At 40.0% G+C, this 16,632-nt stretch overlaps 1 protein-coding gene across 5 annotated transcripts in view; it reads right to left on the bottom strand.

Moving 5' to 3' along the window:
- NTRK2 (neurotrophic receptor tyrosine kinase 2) overlaps positions 1 to 16,632 on the bottom strand; it is a 201,554-nt gene that overhangs the window by 48,434 nt on the left and 136,488 nt on the right. For 4 of the 5 annotated variants that reach the window (XM_038170542.2, XM_038170543.2, XM_038170545.2 and 1 more), the window contains one exon: positions 2,203 to 2,333. In XM_038170542.2, the coding sequence (XP_038026470.1) occupies positions 2,203 to 2,333 (131 nt within the window). Of the gene's footprint in view, positions 1 to 2,202; positions 2,334 to 12,501; positions 16,419 to 16,632 lie in introns of those variants that run through there. The other variant, XM_038170546.2, reaches the window with a different exon arrangement.

Raw genomic sequence — 16,632 nt, 5'->3', positions numbered from 1 at the left:
GCCTGCTTTTGTATCTTCCCGGATTTATCTGGAACTCTTATCTCCCATGCAATTAGCAGCAGCGTCAAGGTCTCAGATATCATCAGCCTGCTGGTGAGGAAAAGGATGGATGTTGAATCAGACATGGAGATGTTTAGGCCAATGTTTTAGCACACTTGCACAAGACCACACAGTTGCATAGCAGTCGGCAAGCAAGGAGACCAGCCGTTGTCCTGAGGTCTGCAGGTAGATGAGGCCATGCTTCCTTGCTGCCCCAGTACCCCTGGCACTTCCTCACTTCATACCAAACAGACTCTCCCACTCGGCTCACTGGATCTTTTTCACTGGGACAATTTTGCTGTGGATTTGCTGAGGGGGGTGGAGGTGGTGGTGAAGCACTGTAAAACCTTTGCTGTTAGCCAGGAAAAGCAAACCTTGGCTGCTGGCATCCAGGTCTGCTCCTCGAAGAACAAAAAACAAACACTTTCAATGCCAAACCCCGTGGCAAATGTTGGGGCCTGGACACAGTCCAGTTCACCAAAATATTTCTCTTAAAGATGTGACTTTGGTCACTATCTAAGAACCAATATAAGAAACCTAAAATGGGCATAATCTGTCCACAAAGGTTTTTCTTGTCATGGTTATCTGTGCAATAGTTTTTGATGCTAGGAAGAATTGATTTGGTAAAATAATAATAATAATAATAATAATTAATAATAATAATACCGATGCAGAAAACTGACAGATTTATCACCTAAACCCATGTAGACACCTCTCCTTTTGAAGGCTGAATACTCTTGTGAATTACACTGAAAAAGTGCAGCAGAGAGAAAGTGCAGTACAGCATTTAACAGCAGAAGTACTAGGCTCCATTTGGTCAGGACTTTCAAAGGCAGCGAGTGAATGGAGAGACTTTTATTTTGCTATCAAGCACTTCTCTGAAGTGATAGAGAAATTGAAGTTTCCACTCTAGGTTCACCAAAATACAATAGAAAATTCATTCAGTTCTAGTTTTGTCATCTCGTCTTATGCTTTCTCCCATCTATGATATGTCCCTTCCAGGCTTCATTTCTCCTCACCAGTCAACATGACGGAACAACTTCAACTATCAAAAAGCTTGTAACTTTGACAAACACACACACAAAAATGCTATTTTTGATGGAGCAAGATGGCAGTCTACAAATCCATCTTCCTTTCATGTTCTTACTACCAGATCCAAAACTCTGTGCCTTGTTTCCATTTTCAAAAAGATGATCTACTTGGTTTCTTTTACTGTACAGCTTGATCCAAAACATACACATGGTTGACTAATTGTGGCTGGTCAGACAAGATTATTTTCTGATCCCTAAATACAGCCCAAATTCTAAATGTGTGTTCACCCTGCATTTAATGAGATACCTCAAATGTTGAACACCTCGTTCAGCTTTCAGCAGAACAACAGATGGAGATCGGAGATTGTTGCCAGGGAGACTTTGCAAGCTCTTTGAGTGTAGTTTAACTGATAATGTCTTCTAGTGTACATCCATAGCTGATGGTGATGACCAACCCTTAGGCCTTCCATTTTGGGGGACTAGAAGATTTGCTACTATGAAGCATGTTCAGTGTAGGAACCCCAAGACCATGCTGGATATTTCCCTTCTACTTTGGACTGTGTTTTGGAATGGTTGACTGGAGCTGTACAATCAAGAATCACTCCTCCAGCTCTGAAATATCATGACTTCTGGATTTCCATACAGACAATATTTAACAGCACATGAAAATATTATCCACAATTTTGTTATTAATATAGTGGCCAGGAACGTTATGACCATTAACCACAGATAATTTCTTTGGCTGATTAAGAGAATCACACAATCATGAAAAAAAAAAAAAAAAAAGACTTCTTTGACTGGCAGTTACATGCATAACCTATGCACTTAGCTGGTTATAGATTATTTTGTTAGACACACAAATATAAAAGTCACATGCATTTTTAATGGCCTCGGCTTTATTTTTCACTAGTCATATTTTAAATAGGTCAGAAAACATTTTACCCCTTTGTAACACTGCTTTCCCCCTTTTTTCTTATGAAATTCAGCTCTCATTTTATAATCCACAGCAAGCTCACATATCACATTCTTTTAACACCTCATTAGCCTTGTGAACCTTCCACACGATCATTTACAAATAAAATATCATTAGTTACATCTACGTATTAATGATTGAAACCCTAGACTCTTTTACCTTCACTGCCACCAAGATCTTGTCCTGCTCAGGACAGAGGTTGTAGCATTCTGCCAGAAAGACTTTCCCAAAGGCTCCTTCACCAAGTTCTCTTTTAAGAACAATATTGTGGCGCTTGATGTGCTGAACAACTGCAAAGAAAAGACAAAACAGAAGAAAAAGTGAGCTGCAACGCCTGGATGGGACAGGGTCCATGCTTCCAGCCACTTGGAGATGGGTTTGCCTGTAGAACACGGTGCATATGGTAAAAAGAATCAAAGCGCCCATATGTGTTTCACTAGTGCCTTTCCCCCCTCCCCCCACCCCCCAGTATAAATTATAAATATATTTATGTTTGGAGAGTAGTCCATTTGCTGTATAAGAAGACATGGAATTAAGAATCACCTGGGAAAAGGCTATCTATCATCATATTTTGACGACTGCTGTAGAGCGTACTTAAAAATGAATGCTGTTGCAATTTAAGGGAAAAAAAAAAAAAGGAAGAAAGAGAATAAGAAAACATGAGCAACCTTTCTCATGTAACTTCTATTTTTGTACCTCTAACAATAGCTGAACTGTCTTGTCCAGAGACAAAAATGTTTTGAAGAAAAAGTTTTAAAATTAACCTAATCCAGGAAAACAAAATATGCCCTCTTTCAACTAAATTCAACTTGCTCTCTAGTTTCCTTATCAGTTGTTCATCTGCTTTCCCTCTGTTAGCTGTATTTCAGTTACCTTAAGATAAAAATTTCATTCTTACAAACATGATTTACAATATTGCTCTGAAGTAAAAGAAATAAAAGATGGACAAAGGTTTTAGTCAGTGTCATGGACAGAGACTTAGCTGAATTGCTGCCCAGAAGCAATTGATTCAGACATTAAAATCCTTGAGCATTTTTGTTCATCTCATTTTATGTTCTTCTTTCAGTGCAAGCTTCCATTAAAAGATTTAATATTTAAAAGACTATACCAAAATTTGTACAATGCACCATCAATTTGCAATGTTCTACCTAAATAAAGCAGCTGCAAAGTCAGTTTAACTGGCCAACTCAATAGGGTAGACTGCTTGTGTTGCTGAAATTGTACGAAACGGCCAGTATCTACTGGCACATTTAATCTAAGAGCATTTAGCTGCTTTTGCAACCACTGAAATTCAATCCTGCTCAGACAGAACCTATTTGCAACTTAAATCTGAAATGCAATGGGCTAAATAGCGGTGCATAGGCATCAGGCTGCCTTCTGCCAAGATACAAATCTCCACTGGACCACTTAACTGCAGGGACCAGGGTTGAACCCTGTCAACAATCCGGGATATATTCAAACAAAGCCCACCCCCTGGCCCCACGCTTGGCCACATGCGTGGTCCAAACCGAGTGACGATTAACTTAGAAACGACCTTAACCCCATTACTAGATGGTGGAAAATGAAGTCCTGCTAACATCAGTAGTGGGAGGAAAGCTTGTCCCCACTGCTATCAGCAGCATTTGGGGAGTGGGCCCACAGTCTGTGAGAGGGAAATCCCCACATCCCACACCCACAGCTGTGGACGATATAAGCACACGTTACAGCAGTGGGCACACATGAGAGGAGCCTGGAGCTGCTCCAGCCATGGTGCTGGAGCAGTTCAACAATTGCTTAGCTCCCTGCCCACCCTCAGGCCCCTTGTGCCTGCCTGGGGAGTGCAAGGCCCTTGGGCAGCCATGCCTATGCCTGGCTGCTGCGAGGGGATCCGGTCACCGTGAGACCGTGCCTGCTGAGCCTGAGGTGATAGTGGCCTGGATGCTGTGTGGGACCGGGAGCAGAGACATTCAGCTCCATGGTACCAGCGTGATCACCCTAAAATGCTCACAAACCCCATCAGCTTTTGTAGCAGAGAACAGGGCTGAAGTCCTGCCCTATTAGAATCAGCAAACCACATGTCTGCAGCGGGGGGTCTTTCACTTTGCTCTCATTGCTGCTACCAGAGACCTCGTACTGACCACAGCCAATTTCCTGATTAGGTCCTCTCCACTCTGAACACCAACCACTATTGATGTGTGCCCTGGAAGTAAGAAGACTTTTTACCAAGTTCCTGGAGGATTTCACAAACAATGCAGTAAAAATAAATAAGACATGTATCAAGTATTTCCCTGTAGTATACTTACATCTGCTGCTACATGCTCTGATATAAATCAAGCATTTGAATAAACAGCTTGTCCCATACCAAACTGTCAAAAGCAAAACACTGCAAGCCACAGAAGAGCTCTGCACAGAGTATATTTGCAACTTGTTATGTTCAATCCATCCCTGTTACCTTTCTAAGCTGAGCAGAGTTGCTAAACAAATAAAAAATGACAGTAAATGTGACTAAATACATTCAGATTAAATACAAGAACAATGTAAGTAAATCAAACGCATATGATGTGACAGAAATATGAGCTAAGGAAAAAATCCATTTAGCACAATCAGGGCCCCTGCCATACTGACACCATATTCAGTAGGAGGAGATTTCAGCAGGAGATACACGGAAAAATGCAAGTCAAAATCTGCTTTCAGTTAATATCAGGATAAAGCCAATTAACTCTATAGAAGTCCAAGAGATTATCCTGGATTTACATTGAAGAAACAAAGCAGAATTTGGCCAAAGAGGTGGCATAACTGAATTACCAAAGAAGTGGTCTCATAACATTGTCTCTCAGGCAAAGATACACAAACATTCAAAGGGTGGTTATGTATTTTCCTCCTTTTGACTCTAAATGGTGATTGCCCTTGAGCTGCCATTTGTGCTTTTAAGAGCATGTCATCCCTGGTTTAAAAGATCTTGTTTGATTACTGTAAAAAATATGTTACATTAAGCTAAGAGCTAAGTCAAGTTGAAACACTTAAGAGAAAAATGAAACCTAAAATATGAAGTGAGACCAAGCAAACTAAACAAGGGTAAATGCTGAATAGAGGCTGTGGTGTTAAATAATATCCATAAAAAAAACCCTGCCCAAAGAAGCACAGGGCTCTCCTGGATGACTGCAGAGAACAGGCTGGCAACAAGAAAGAGGACTGCAGAAAAGGATTTTCTTCTCATCTTGTGATCCCAGAGGCCTTCCACCAAGACAGCCGGTCTGACAGTACTTCATACACTAACAAACAGCATGTCACATTGTCAGTAATGCATTGAGGCCTTATCCTGTAAACACTATCTGGAGGCATGAGATTTCACTACTAGGTAACCTACCTTTGATGGTGAGGCTGAACAAAGAGGATCACAGCACATTCTGGAATGGGTTCCAAGAAAAATGGGCAGCTCAGGATCACCTCACCACATTCAATTCACTGAGCTGAATGTTACAGATTTCAGGCACGGACAGCAAGACACTCAGAAGCACAAGTTATTAAAGAGTTTCTGCACATAATTAAAAAATGAAATGCTGTGACAGAGTAAAAGTGTTTTCCCCTTGGTCACAAACATTTTACCACTGAACATTTTACCACTACATGTGACCATTACACCAGATAGTAAGATACTAACTAAGATAACCTTCTGCACAGCATGGAGCATAATACTGACTTAACTGACTTGTGCTTGACAGGAAAATACCTCCTGAAAGGAATTGTGTCAGTCTTTATTTGGAAGTCTGAGCTATTCACTTGCCCTAAATGTGTAATCATTTTGCTAATAAAAATGTAGGCTTTATTCTCTTTTAATTTTTAGCTTGTCTGGCTTGCATCTATCTTCCTTGGGTTTTAGTAGATTTCCTCTGCTAGCTCGAGCACCCTTTCAAGGTCTGGTGCAAAATACAAATAATCAACATCATTCTTGCTATTGGTAAAGCAAAGTTATGGAAGCCCGTTGCAGGTAAGCATTTTGTCTAGTTTGCCAGTCACTTTTTGTGGCTCTTCCATGGAAAAATATTCAATATCCTTTTTAAAATGTAGTTGTTTCCAGTTGTTTTTCACAACCGGACGTCACATCACTCTCCACCCCAGGTTGTGATATAAGCATAGAATCAGCTCCCTATACCCCTGCATATCCAAAGATCACACTAGTCCTTTTACAGCTAGTTTTACTAAAGAGCACAAAATTTACATACATACACATGGACACGTGGCATGAGTGAGTGTCTCACTGGGTGAACACCTCACCCAATTACAGTATTACAAATGCTGCAAGTTTCAGGTATGTTCTCACATACCTTATGAAAACAACAGAGCACAGGAGAGATCATTGTACTTACAGAGAGACAGGGACTTGCTGTCTGATGGACAGTAAGAGCCACAGCAATCAAGCTCCATCCTTACTGCTCACTGAACTGCCAACACTAGAAGATTCTGTTGTGTTGCATACTCACTTACATTATCTGCTAAGTCTCCTTTCCAGGATACTGTTCAAAATTTTGCTAGTGGTACACATGCGGAAGATTCTGATGAAATGTGTTTTACCAGGAGTCTAGAGAAGAGAATGAGGATCTTCAAGATGTCAAATAACCCGACAAGGTAATATTATAGACAAATTTACAGTTGCATAAGAAAAAAGCAGCAGCAGATAAGACTCAGCTTATGATGTGACATGAGTTGTCACAGAAAGACATTTTGCAAAGTTTCTTCATTATCTTCTTCCATCATTTCTCTTGCGATCACTAAGACTCAGCTATTTCTAAGATCTTGCTAGAAAAAACAGGTGTAAATGGCTGAGTGATTGCTCAGATAGTATACCAAATTTGTACAGCATTTGTCATTCACATAAAAACTAGGGTGGAATTTCAGAAAGAATCACATAGCAGGAGGATACAAAATCACTACAAACAGCAGACAGCAAGTCTAGCCCAATGACCTTCAAATTCTGCAGCAGCAGCAGCAGCAGCAGCTCTACAGTCCTGCATGCTATTGGAAGATTAGAAATCCCAGCACACTAAGATATCCACTCTCTAACATGGCAATAATATGGCAGCAACAAAACCCACCAACTTTATATAAATAAATAAATTGCACAACATTAACAGAACTTGCTTGTCAGAGTTGCCTCAATGCAGAAATAGGTCAGCTCAGTTCTGAGAGTATATTTATGATTATCTGATGTGTTCATCCCCTACAACATTTATTACTTATTATTCTATATAAATTTTTGTGTAGTGATACTGTTTTATTTTTACCATAGAGCAGCAACAAATCCTCATGCAAGACTGGTGCCCAGTTCTTGTAGGTGCACATAAGGAAGCAGTCCTTTTTCAGGTATGTAGTGCACACTTGAGACACTTCTTTAATTGGATTAAAGTAAGCCAACAGAAAACCTGCTTCTCAGGAACTCTACTCCAAATCAGAGGTGCTGGTACTGGATATAGAGGCCAGAACACAAAGGGTTCACAAAAGAACCACTAGGCCAGAGAGACACTCAGGCCTTTTCACGTTACCAGTATAAGTATGGCTTCCGGAGCAATTTGAGTGGCAATCAGTGACTTCTCTCATTTTTCATGGGCATCAGACCACAAGGAACCCTGAGGGAGGTATTTAATGGGCAAACTGAATAAGGCACCTCCATGGGCTTAGGTCTTCCTGAAACAAGAACTGGAAGTGTTTTATGAAAAATAAGCACTCACCAGAATGGCATAATTCCCAGAGACTTCCCAGCTGTCAAGAGCTACATCTGGTGATAAACCTGATAAATCCGTGACTTCCGTAGCTTTGCCTTTCAGTTACTTTATTTAAAACTTAAATCCTCAAAGGATATCTACTTTAAACTCCAGAGCTTCCATTGTCTTGGCAGGGAATTAGGTCTCCCTTTGTGATACAGCACTGCAGCTCCTGGGAAGGTGCCCTGGCAACAGTCCTTCCCAGGGCAGCTGGGGCACCACAGATCTTGTGCACTGTACAGTCACTTTGCTGCAACTGACATGGCCCTTCTCTGGCTGAAACTCAATGGTTTGCTGGCTTTTGTGGGTTTATATATGATTTCTGGTTAAGATCTTATTTTCTTGTTTGGCCAAGGTCTTCTCAGTGTCCTACAGAAAGGCATATTGCCACTCTCAATTACATCCTTATAATCAAATAAAAGCTACTTCATAATAAGTTATAATAACAATGCTAACATGGTTTTAAATACATGAGTTTTATGAGCTAAATTCACCCTACAGGAAAACAAGAATTATGAAGTTGAATGAATTTTTCCAAGCATGAATTTTACCTTATATACACAAACAAGGCCTTCAAGCCTTAGTAATCTGAAAGCGTTTTTGATTTCAATTATAAATATGTCCTAAATATGGACTTGTTCTGTAATGTGCTAAAAAAAATTGGGGATATATCAGAGTAATTGAAAGCTGAATTTAGCTGACTATATTCAAAGTAGACAGTAGATATTATTCACTTTGTTTTCTTTCTGTATACTGCTTCCTGCTTACCAACAGTTTTTTCAGCAATGTGCTGCAAATCAGCATTAGGCAGAAAACTGTGCTGCATTTTTGACCAAACTTTGCCTTTGCAGGTGTGCAAACACTTAATTTGTAAGGGTCAATCTACATGCACTTCTAAATGGTTACTGAGTTCAAAACTTGAAGGCTTTGTGCATGAGTTGCAGTATAAAGTATCTGCTAATATTATTTTATTATGGCAAATCTGGTCCATCTTATATGTCTAAGTTAACTGGAGAGAATGATGTCACCACCACCACCCTTCTCTTAGCTCAGACCAGGAAATCCTTTCCCTCAGCATGACACTATGACACTAATCTGTATGGATCTTCTGTACCACAGAAACAGAAGGACTTAGGAAAGGATGGGGAATTACCATGGAGCATAGTTCTAGATGCTTGCAGGGAAGAAGGGCTAATAAACATTCTGCCTTTAGAACATTAACTCTTTTTCTACCTTCTTTCAGAAACCAGCATAGTCTGAAAAACTTCCCAGGATGCCAGTCAGAGAAGTAGGACCTGAAAGAAATGTCATACGTTCAGAGACTGAGCCATATTCAAACTTTGTCTAAGTGGATATAGAGGTGCAATTCAAAGATGACCCATTCTTGATGCAGGCTTCTCTGCTTTACTTTTTCTCTTATTTTAGAAGGAAAAGAAATAATTAAGTATCTTGATATGAGGGAGGACAGAATGGTTTTACTTTTGGCCTCTCACAAGAAGTGTGAAAAGTGAATGGAGCTTTCATTCCAGTGTTGGAGTAAAACGTAAGTTTGGCCCACGGTCCCAAAGTTAAGGGCATATCCAGTTTTCACCTTTGCTGAAATATTTTACTAAAAGATAGCACAGCACCTGATTCTGCCATGTTAGATTGGCTGCTCTCTTGCAGCTAATTGTGTAAGGAAGCAAATGGAAATCATAGAGAAAATATTGTAAGAGCATGACAGAACCCAATTTTCTATATATCACAAACAATACTATTTACCCTTTTCCTAGCAATTTTTGTCCAGCCTCAGAGCACTATTTACAGTTCCATCAGGCTGCATGACATTGTATGGCTTCCCACGAGGAAAGCTGAATCTTATGTATGCCCATGTTTTGCTTTCTTTGGGCCAGCTGAAGTAAACTCCTCCCTCAGTGGAAGGTTTATTCATTAATCCAATGGTACACACTCAGCTCTTCAAGGCCACTTCGTTACTTGCTCTTATGATTCTGTGCATACTACCCCCTTTCCTGGGTTTCACCCTAAGTCAAACACAGAGAAAGTGACATTTGAAAATAACAGCTTTGGTTATCCCCAAAGAGGACCTGGAAAAAGACACAAAGATATCAAGCATGTCAAACAAAGAAGTGAAGAAACATTCATCGTCCTTTGATCAGATTCCTACATCATTTACCAAGAAATAAAAATCAGCAGGAAAAAGAGCAAATTCCTGATTCTTCTTATATGAAATGAAAAGAAGCTCAGTTTGCCCTCCTCCTCCTCCACCCAGGGACACAGAAGGGATTAGCACTGCTATAGTGCCTGAAAACCCCGCACAATGGGTGAGATGAGCAAAACCATCTTAAAAGCTGAACAGAGCTGGAAAAGAAGTTATTTCCTCTTTCAGATATTTTGTCCTTCAGTGGTTCTTCATCCTTCCCTGGTGAGCCATTTGTTGTTCTGCTTTCTTTCACTGACAAGCTGGTACTCCTCTTTGCTGGGGTGTGCCATCTACAAAGGATTACTCCCCAGATAGCTTTCTCTCCTTGGCCTCTGTTACAGTTTCAGGATGCCAGTGCTTGCTGATAACAAAGGCACTTGTAGCTAACAGTGTATACATGCATAGTACACCCAGAAAATTTGTCTTTACTGCAGGGCTATGCCAGACAACTCTGATACAGCCACAGAACAGTCAAAAGATTATTACATTGAAATAGCTTCATACAAAAGCCCTACAAATTCCCAAATAAAGTCACCAAGGGTTTACAAGACAGAATGTGCTTAGGGTTTTTTGGGATCAGGCCCTCAACAACTGCAAAGAAAATACCACTTTTCTTTTGTCTTGTTGCACATTCAGTGGAAAAAAATACTCCTCTGTTTCCATGCTAATGCGGCAGGTTTAATTTTTCAAACTTACAAGACCTACCTACTGTAGACCATACACTATCTCCTCTGCTTACCTGGCTCCTCCATTTTGAATCCTCTGAGCGGTTGAGACTATCAAGTGCATTTTCATTGTATGGTAACAACACAACCATCCTGTATGTAAAAGTCATGACGTTTTTACAGCCTGTATTATGTCTCATCATTCTCCAGAATCTGAAAACCTCTCCAAATCCTTGGGATGGGTAAGAATAAGACTGTGGCATGCCTCTTGTGTTCAAGTTTTGCTAAAATAGACAGTGGTGATCCTACTTGGAACTACTCTGCAAATTACACTAAACAATAGCCCAGCAGGATGTGAAAACACTTCAAAACCTCTTTCAATAGCAGTAGGATAGGTGCCTATTCTAATTGTCCTGGTAGAAAACCCAACCAACCCAACCTGCCTCATGGTTACAGTGAGAAAAGACATGTCTTGACACTGGGAACAGTACGATTTCCTGGACCATTTCTCTTGAAAAAAAAAAAAAAAAAGTCGTATTTTCTTTTCTCTCCTCTTTGATATGCATGTTATTTTCTTGTAAACTAGCAAATCTAGCTAACAGGTCCAGCAGAGAATATGAGAAGTATCCTTCCATTCACTTCAGCTCTGGATATTGTTATCTATCAGCTGAAATGACATTTTCCTACATTTCAGACAAATAAGAAAGAGTCCTCCTTCTTTGTTAAAATAAGTTTAATGAGGGAGCAAAGTCTCCTCTACACAGCCTCTTGCAAACAGCCTGCCCAACATAGAACCCATTGCCCTGTTAGCAGATCCGAGGCAATCTTATGCTCTGCACATCCCTGTAGCTGCAGACAGCCAGGCACCAGTCATCCAGTCAGAACGCATCCCCTCCGTCCAGCCAGCAATCCAATCACAAGTAGGTAGGGGACATAAAAGATGAGCAGTGAGTGCCTCAGTTTCACTAAAGCCAACAGGTAAACAGGTTTGCTTCTTAGCAAAGTTCCCTTCAGACAGCTGTTTAAATAAGAACTCTGTAAATTTTGACAAAACTGTATAAATTCCCTCCCACATATCAATAAAACTTTATTTTAGAGACAGAAAATGAACACTATGCAATAATCAAACAGCAACTATGTGATACGTCAGAAGCTAATGAAAAACAAAGATCTGTACTCCTTTAGGGTAACATCAGCTTCCTAAAGCATCTAGTGTGTTAATGAACTGTCAGAGCCCCAGTACCAACAGCATCAACACACTCAAGCATCCACTAAATGGGATCTTTCAAAGCTGTGGCCCATGAAGAGGCTGAGGACAAGTTCACTCTCTGCCATTATGCTTTCAGCACCTAAAAGCATCTTGTTTTTGAGTTGATAATTACAGTGTGCTGAGCCAAGCAGCTGTCACTAAGGAACAGGAGCTGCCCAAATGCAGCAAAATGCATAGAAGTTTACTGGTTGATATATCAGACAATAAAGAACTCAGTTACAGCCTTTTTCTGTTTTTTGTTTTGTTTTGTTTTTTTCTTTGTTTGTGTTTTGTTTTTTACTTCCATGCATCAAGATGGAGAAGGAGGGGAAAAAAAAAGAAGAAAATAAAAAAGAGGAAAGGGAAGAAGAAAGAGCTTTGAACATTTTGTTCCAGTCAGTTTCCAAGAAAGAGGAAAACACCAGGCGAGATTCAATTGAAGGACGCCCTCCCACAACCCACTGTTGCTGGAGAAGTAGCCACTGGGCAGATACCCGAGACACGTATTTCCCAAAACACACAGACCCAGCCTTTGCAGAGATGTGAACTCTTGCTGATGGCAGCACACACACATAGCAGGGGAAACAAGAAGAAGTACAGCAGAAATGGCTGAATGAACTTTATTCAGGGTCTGACACACTATGTCAGTATCATGAACATGACCTAAGGAGGAGTGTTACACTCATAAGCAGACTGAGTTGGCAATGCTGACCAATTAGTACCAGTTAATTTTGCAATGATAGGTAGTACACATGTGTGATATTCTATAAAAGCTGAATACGTGTCACCATAAATCAAACACTCTTTTCCCCCTGTGCTCTTCATTCTTGGAAAGTACTTACAGTTGAATCTTCTGCATTACTTGTATGCTGAAGTGAATGCAAATGTTATTTCCATGGGCCTCTGCTAGAAACAAAAAATGTTCTGGCCAGAAAAGTTATTTTCTCACTTAGCATCTATGTGACTATTGCTTTTTGTTTGTTTGTTTGTTTTAAAAAAAAGAAAGAAAGAAAAACAAGTCTGTTTTATTTCAACTACCATACACCACAATATTATAGCACAGTTTAAAGAAAATGTAGTCTGCAAAGGAAGAAATAGGCAAAATGTAGTGTGTGTATTTTTTTTTCCTCCTGTTCCTTCTGAATTTCATGTTCTCTCACAGAGCAGTAAGTACCAGCTGCCTGCATACGCATTTACTTGGAAAATATTTTGAGCAGCAGTAACTGACAAAAATGGCTGCTACATTTGTTCAGCTGTAATGGCAGAATACCCCACATGCTTATCAGTAAAGGAAGTATTAAAAATTACCATCATTTTCACTGTCACTAGTCAAACAGCTGGATTTTTCTCTCTAGTTGCTCAGAACTGGCACTTGCAGCTAAGGAAACAGGTGTTGTCCATCGATATCATGCTGTCTGTACTAAACTAAAACACTGAGAGGTGTGAGTTACTGCTCAGCCCTATAGATAAGATGTCACCAGGGTAGATTAACAGACTAGTTTACAACCACTGTTGATTAACTGTTGCCTCTTGCGAGACAACCTCCAGCAGGAGGCTGAATAAGGTTTTGCTTTTAAGAAGGACTTGGTGTTAAGCCAGTTAACTTTGCCTTTTGGTAGTCAAGAATCCACAAAATGGTCCAAATGCAATTTCCAGGATAGTATCTTTCTAGTCTGCCCTTCTGGTCAGAATTTTAGAGAAAAGAGGAATGGTCAGAAGCTAACATGATCAGGTATAAACCACTTCCAAGATTTACTGGGTAGTTTTTCCAGCATTTTCCCATATAAAACTCAGAACTAAATTACAGGAAAGTATGGTGTTTTCACCATTGCTTCTGTCACATTTATTCTTCCCTTTTAACTCTCTCTTCATTATGAGAATTCAGCCACATGTTCCAAAAATATAACAACCTCTAACTGCAAAAATAACCATACTGATTTGCATTTTCCCTTACAGAGAAACTACAGAGAGGCAATATTGTTTACTTCTGAGACCCAGACAGACACAGAGATGGAAAGGTATTTGTCATCAGAACTTCAACAAACAACTGTTATGATGCTCCTTCTGAGTGAATCCCTTCATCACTGTTTTCCTCATCTAGAAAATAAGGCCAGAATTGTCTAGATGTCTTGTGATATGTCTTTGTTTGTTTGTTCGTTGGCTCTTTTTGTTTGTTTTTTAAGACTAATTGCTTTCTATTTGGGCTGTGTCACAAAGCTATAAAGTGCTTTAAGTTCATCAAAGTTCTTATTTGGTGTATTTTGAAAACAATGCTCCAAACTCCTCACTGCTGTCTTAATTTCCAAATCTTAAGAAAAGGCTCTTCATTTGACCTCCTTAAAATTTAAGTGTATTAAAACACAGACAAAAATAAGAGCAACTGAAAAAAAAAAATACATTCAGAAAAAGGGTTTTGCAACAGCTCTATTTCCCTTCCACCGTCTTCATTGTTACCTTTTATGACATGAAATTAATCCTGCTTTCACCCACAAAATGGAAACTGGGAAACTCAGTGGATCATTCTAGATTAACAGTCACAAAGAGAAGCTGCTGAAGAAAGCAATTAAAAAACCCACAACACCCTCTAATTAAAAACAAAACAAAAGAAAACCAAAAGAAGGAGAACAACAGAAACAAATGGCACACCATGAATGGAAGAAAATATGTGATGTCTGCTGCTCAGTTAACTGCCCTAATTCTTTGCTTACTCCAGTCTGTATGTCGTTAGTTTAGTCTTTTATGTGCTATCCCACATAAAAATAAACAGGCCTTCAGGGATTAACATACCACAACCAGCACTTCAAAACTACTTGCTGCAGCTTCCTTTCCACACCTTCATAAATGTAAACAAATCAAGATTTCTTAACAGGAGCTACTGAAATGATTTTCCTTCATATTGTGCCAAACAGGCATCAGAAATGCCGGTTGTTGTGTAAATCAGGGAAAATGGCAAGTTGCATCTTAATAAGGGCTATTCTAGCTAAGCATCCAAATACTGTCATTGGGGAAAAAAAAATATATTTTTAAATCCAGAGCATTTTAAAAAGTATTTTTGCTTATAATTAGCCCAGTTGTAAGTTAGTCGCAGTAGCTGGGGGCAAGTGGTTAGAGAACCTGCATTATCCCCGCTATTGCACAAAGTACTGTGATTTCACATATGGGCCATGGTGAAAGCTGTAGTTAAGAACAGCCATACTGACTTTTGCTTCAGTACACAGTTTTTAGTTCAAGCCCAGCTCTACAGGACTCCTATAGAACTTGCTCAAATCACTGACAGGCTTGCCACTGCCATCAAAGGGAACGTGAAGCATGCACTCTCACAGAAAATAGGTACATCTTGCCTCAGAAACACCATCCTTCTAATTGGACAGGTATGAACATGAATGTAAAGACAGTACATACACAACAAATTTGCTGCATGATGCAGCTTCCACCCAGTAATTTGTATCTTCATATACAGTAGAGAGGAGGATCATTCACATCATGGAGTTTATTGTCTCCAGTGACAAGTGCAAGCCTCTCATGAGCACAACTCAGAAACTAAGTATGGGCAGAGTGAAGCATAAACTCCCCCCCGTACAAAAAAAGAAAAGGAAGATGACTAGACTGCTCTAGCTCAAAAGAAATGGCATCTCCAGACCTCAGCTGATTAGTAGTCCTAATCAAATTTCCTCCCCTTTTTGCACTTAGGCATTTTAGGCTCTGTTAATTTAGATTTGTTCACCCTGAACAGCCTGTTACAGCTGCTCAGGGACAAGCCAAACATCTGCCCTGCAAAGACTTCTCTCAGAGATTTCATATGACATTTTGATAAAATGCTGTTCCTAGAGCAAGAGTTTGTCCATATCTAAACCAATGTCACTTGTTTCCATACAGTGATTCTTTCCTGTTACTCTAGACAATCTTATTTGGGATATGCTCACAAAAAAAAAAAAAAAAAAAAAAAAAAAAAAAAAAAACTTTTGCTGGCTTATTTATCACTACTTCTTAGTGACTCAGCTTTATTTTGATGCTATGTATGGCACAGCTGCCAGCCTGTTGGAAATATTTCTACATCCCATTTGGTTAGTGATCCTACAATTTCAAAAGCTTGTGATCGTGTATGTAAGTTTGCAGATGTAGTTTCCTCACCCTCCCCTGCTATAGCATGACAATGCATGCCAGAACACAGGCTCTGGCACAGACTTTGGAGACGGATGTGGAAAGGTTACACAATTTTGCAATAAATTCATTATGATCAAGCAGCACCAGTTAAAGCAATCACTGTCCTGGCCAAAGAAATAAATAAGGAAAAAAGAAAAAAAGAAAAAAAAAAAAAGTCTTCGCTTTTCTGATGTCCTGTTGCATCAAAGCACAGGTTGCAACAAGCAGAGAAAGTGTAATGTGCTTCAACGTCTTTGTCAGTTGCTATGGTACAGTTTCTTATGGAAAATTCCTTGTTCTGCGTGATGTTTTTCCTGCCTCATTTGGGATGGCAGAACCGTTCCTTGTGTCACCTGAGAAACCGGGCTGTCAGTTTCCACCTATTGGTGAGAAAGAAACTCATCAACAGCAGAACTCAATGGAAAATTCCTCGGGCAGACGTGTCTGCGCTGGAGGCCAACATTACACTGGGGAGGACAGGTCAGGAGCCGAGGGGGCCGTGCTGCCACACAGGAGATCTGGCTTCCACTTCAGGGTTGGCCACAGATTTCCTGTGTGAGCTGGAGCAAGGCATTAAACCTCTGGGACTGCCCA

This window comes from Anas platyrhynchos, chromosome Z, assembly GCF_047663525.1.
Source record: "Anas platyrhynchos isolate ZD024472 breed Pekin duck chromosome Z, IASCAAS_PekinDuck_T2T, whole genome shotgun sequence".
Taxonomy (NCBI): Eukaryota; Metazoa; Chordata; class Aves; order Anseriformes; family Anatidae; genus Anas; species Anas platyrhynchos.
This window is presented reverse-complemented; position numbering and strand designations above follow the sequence as displayed.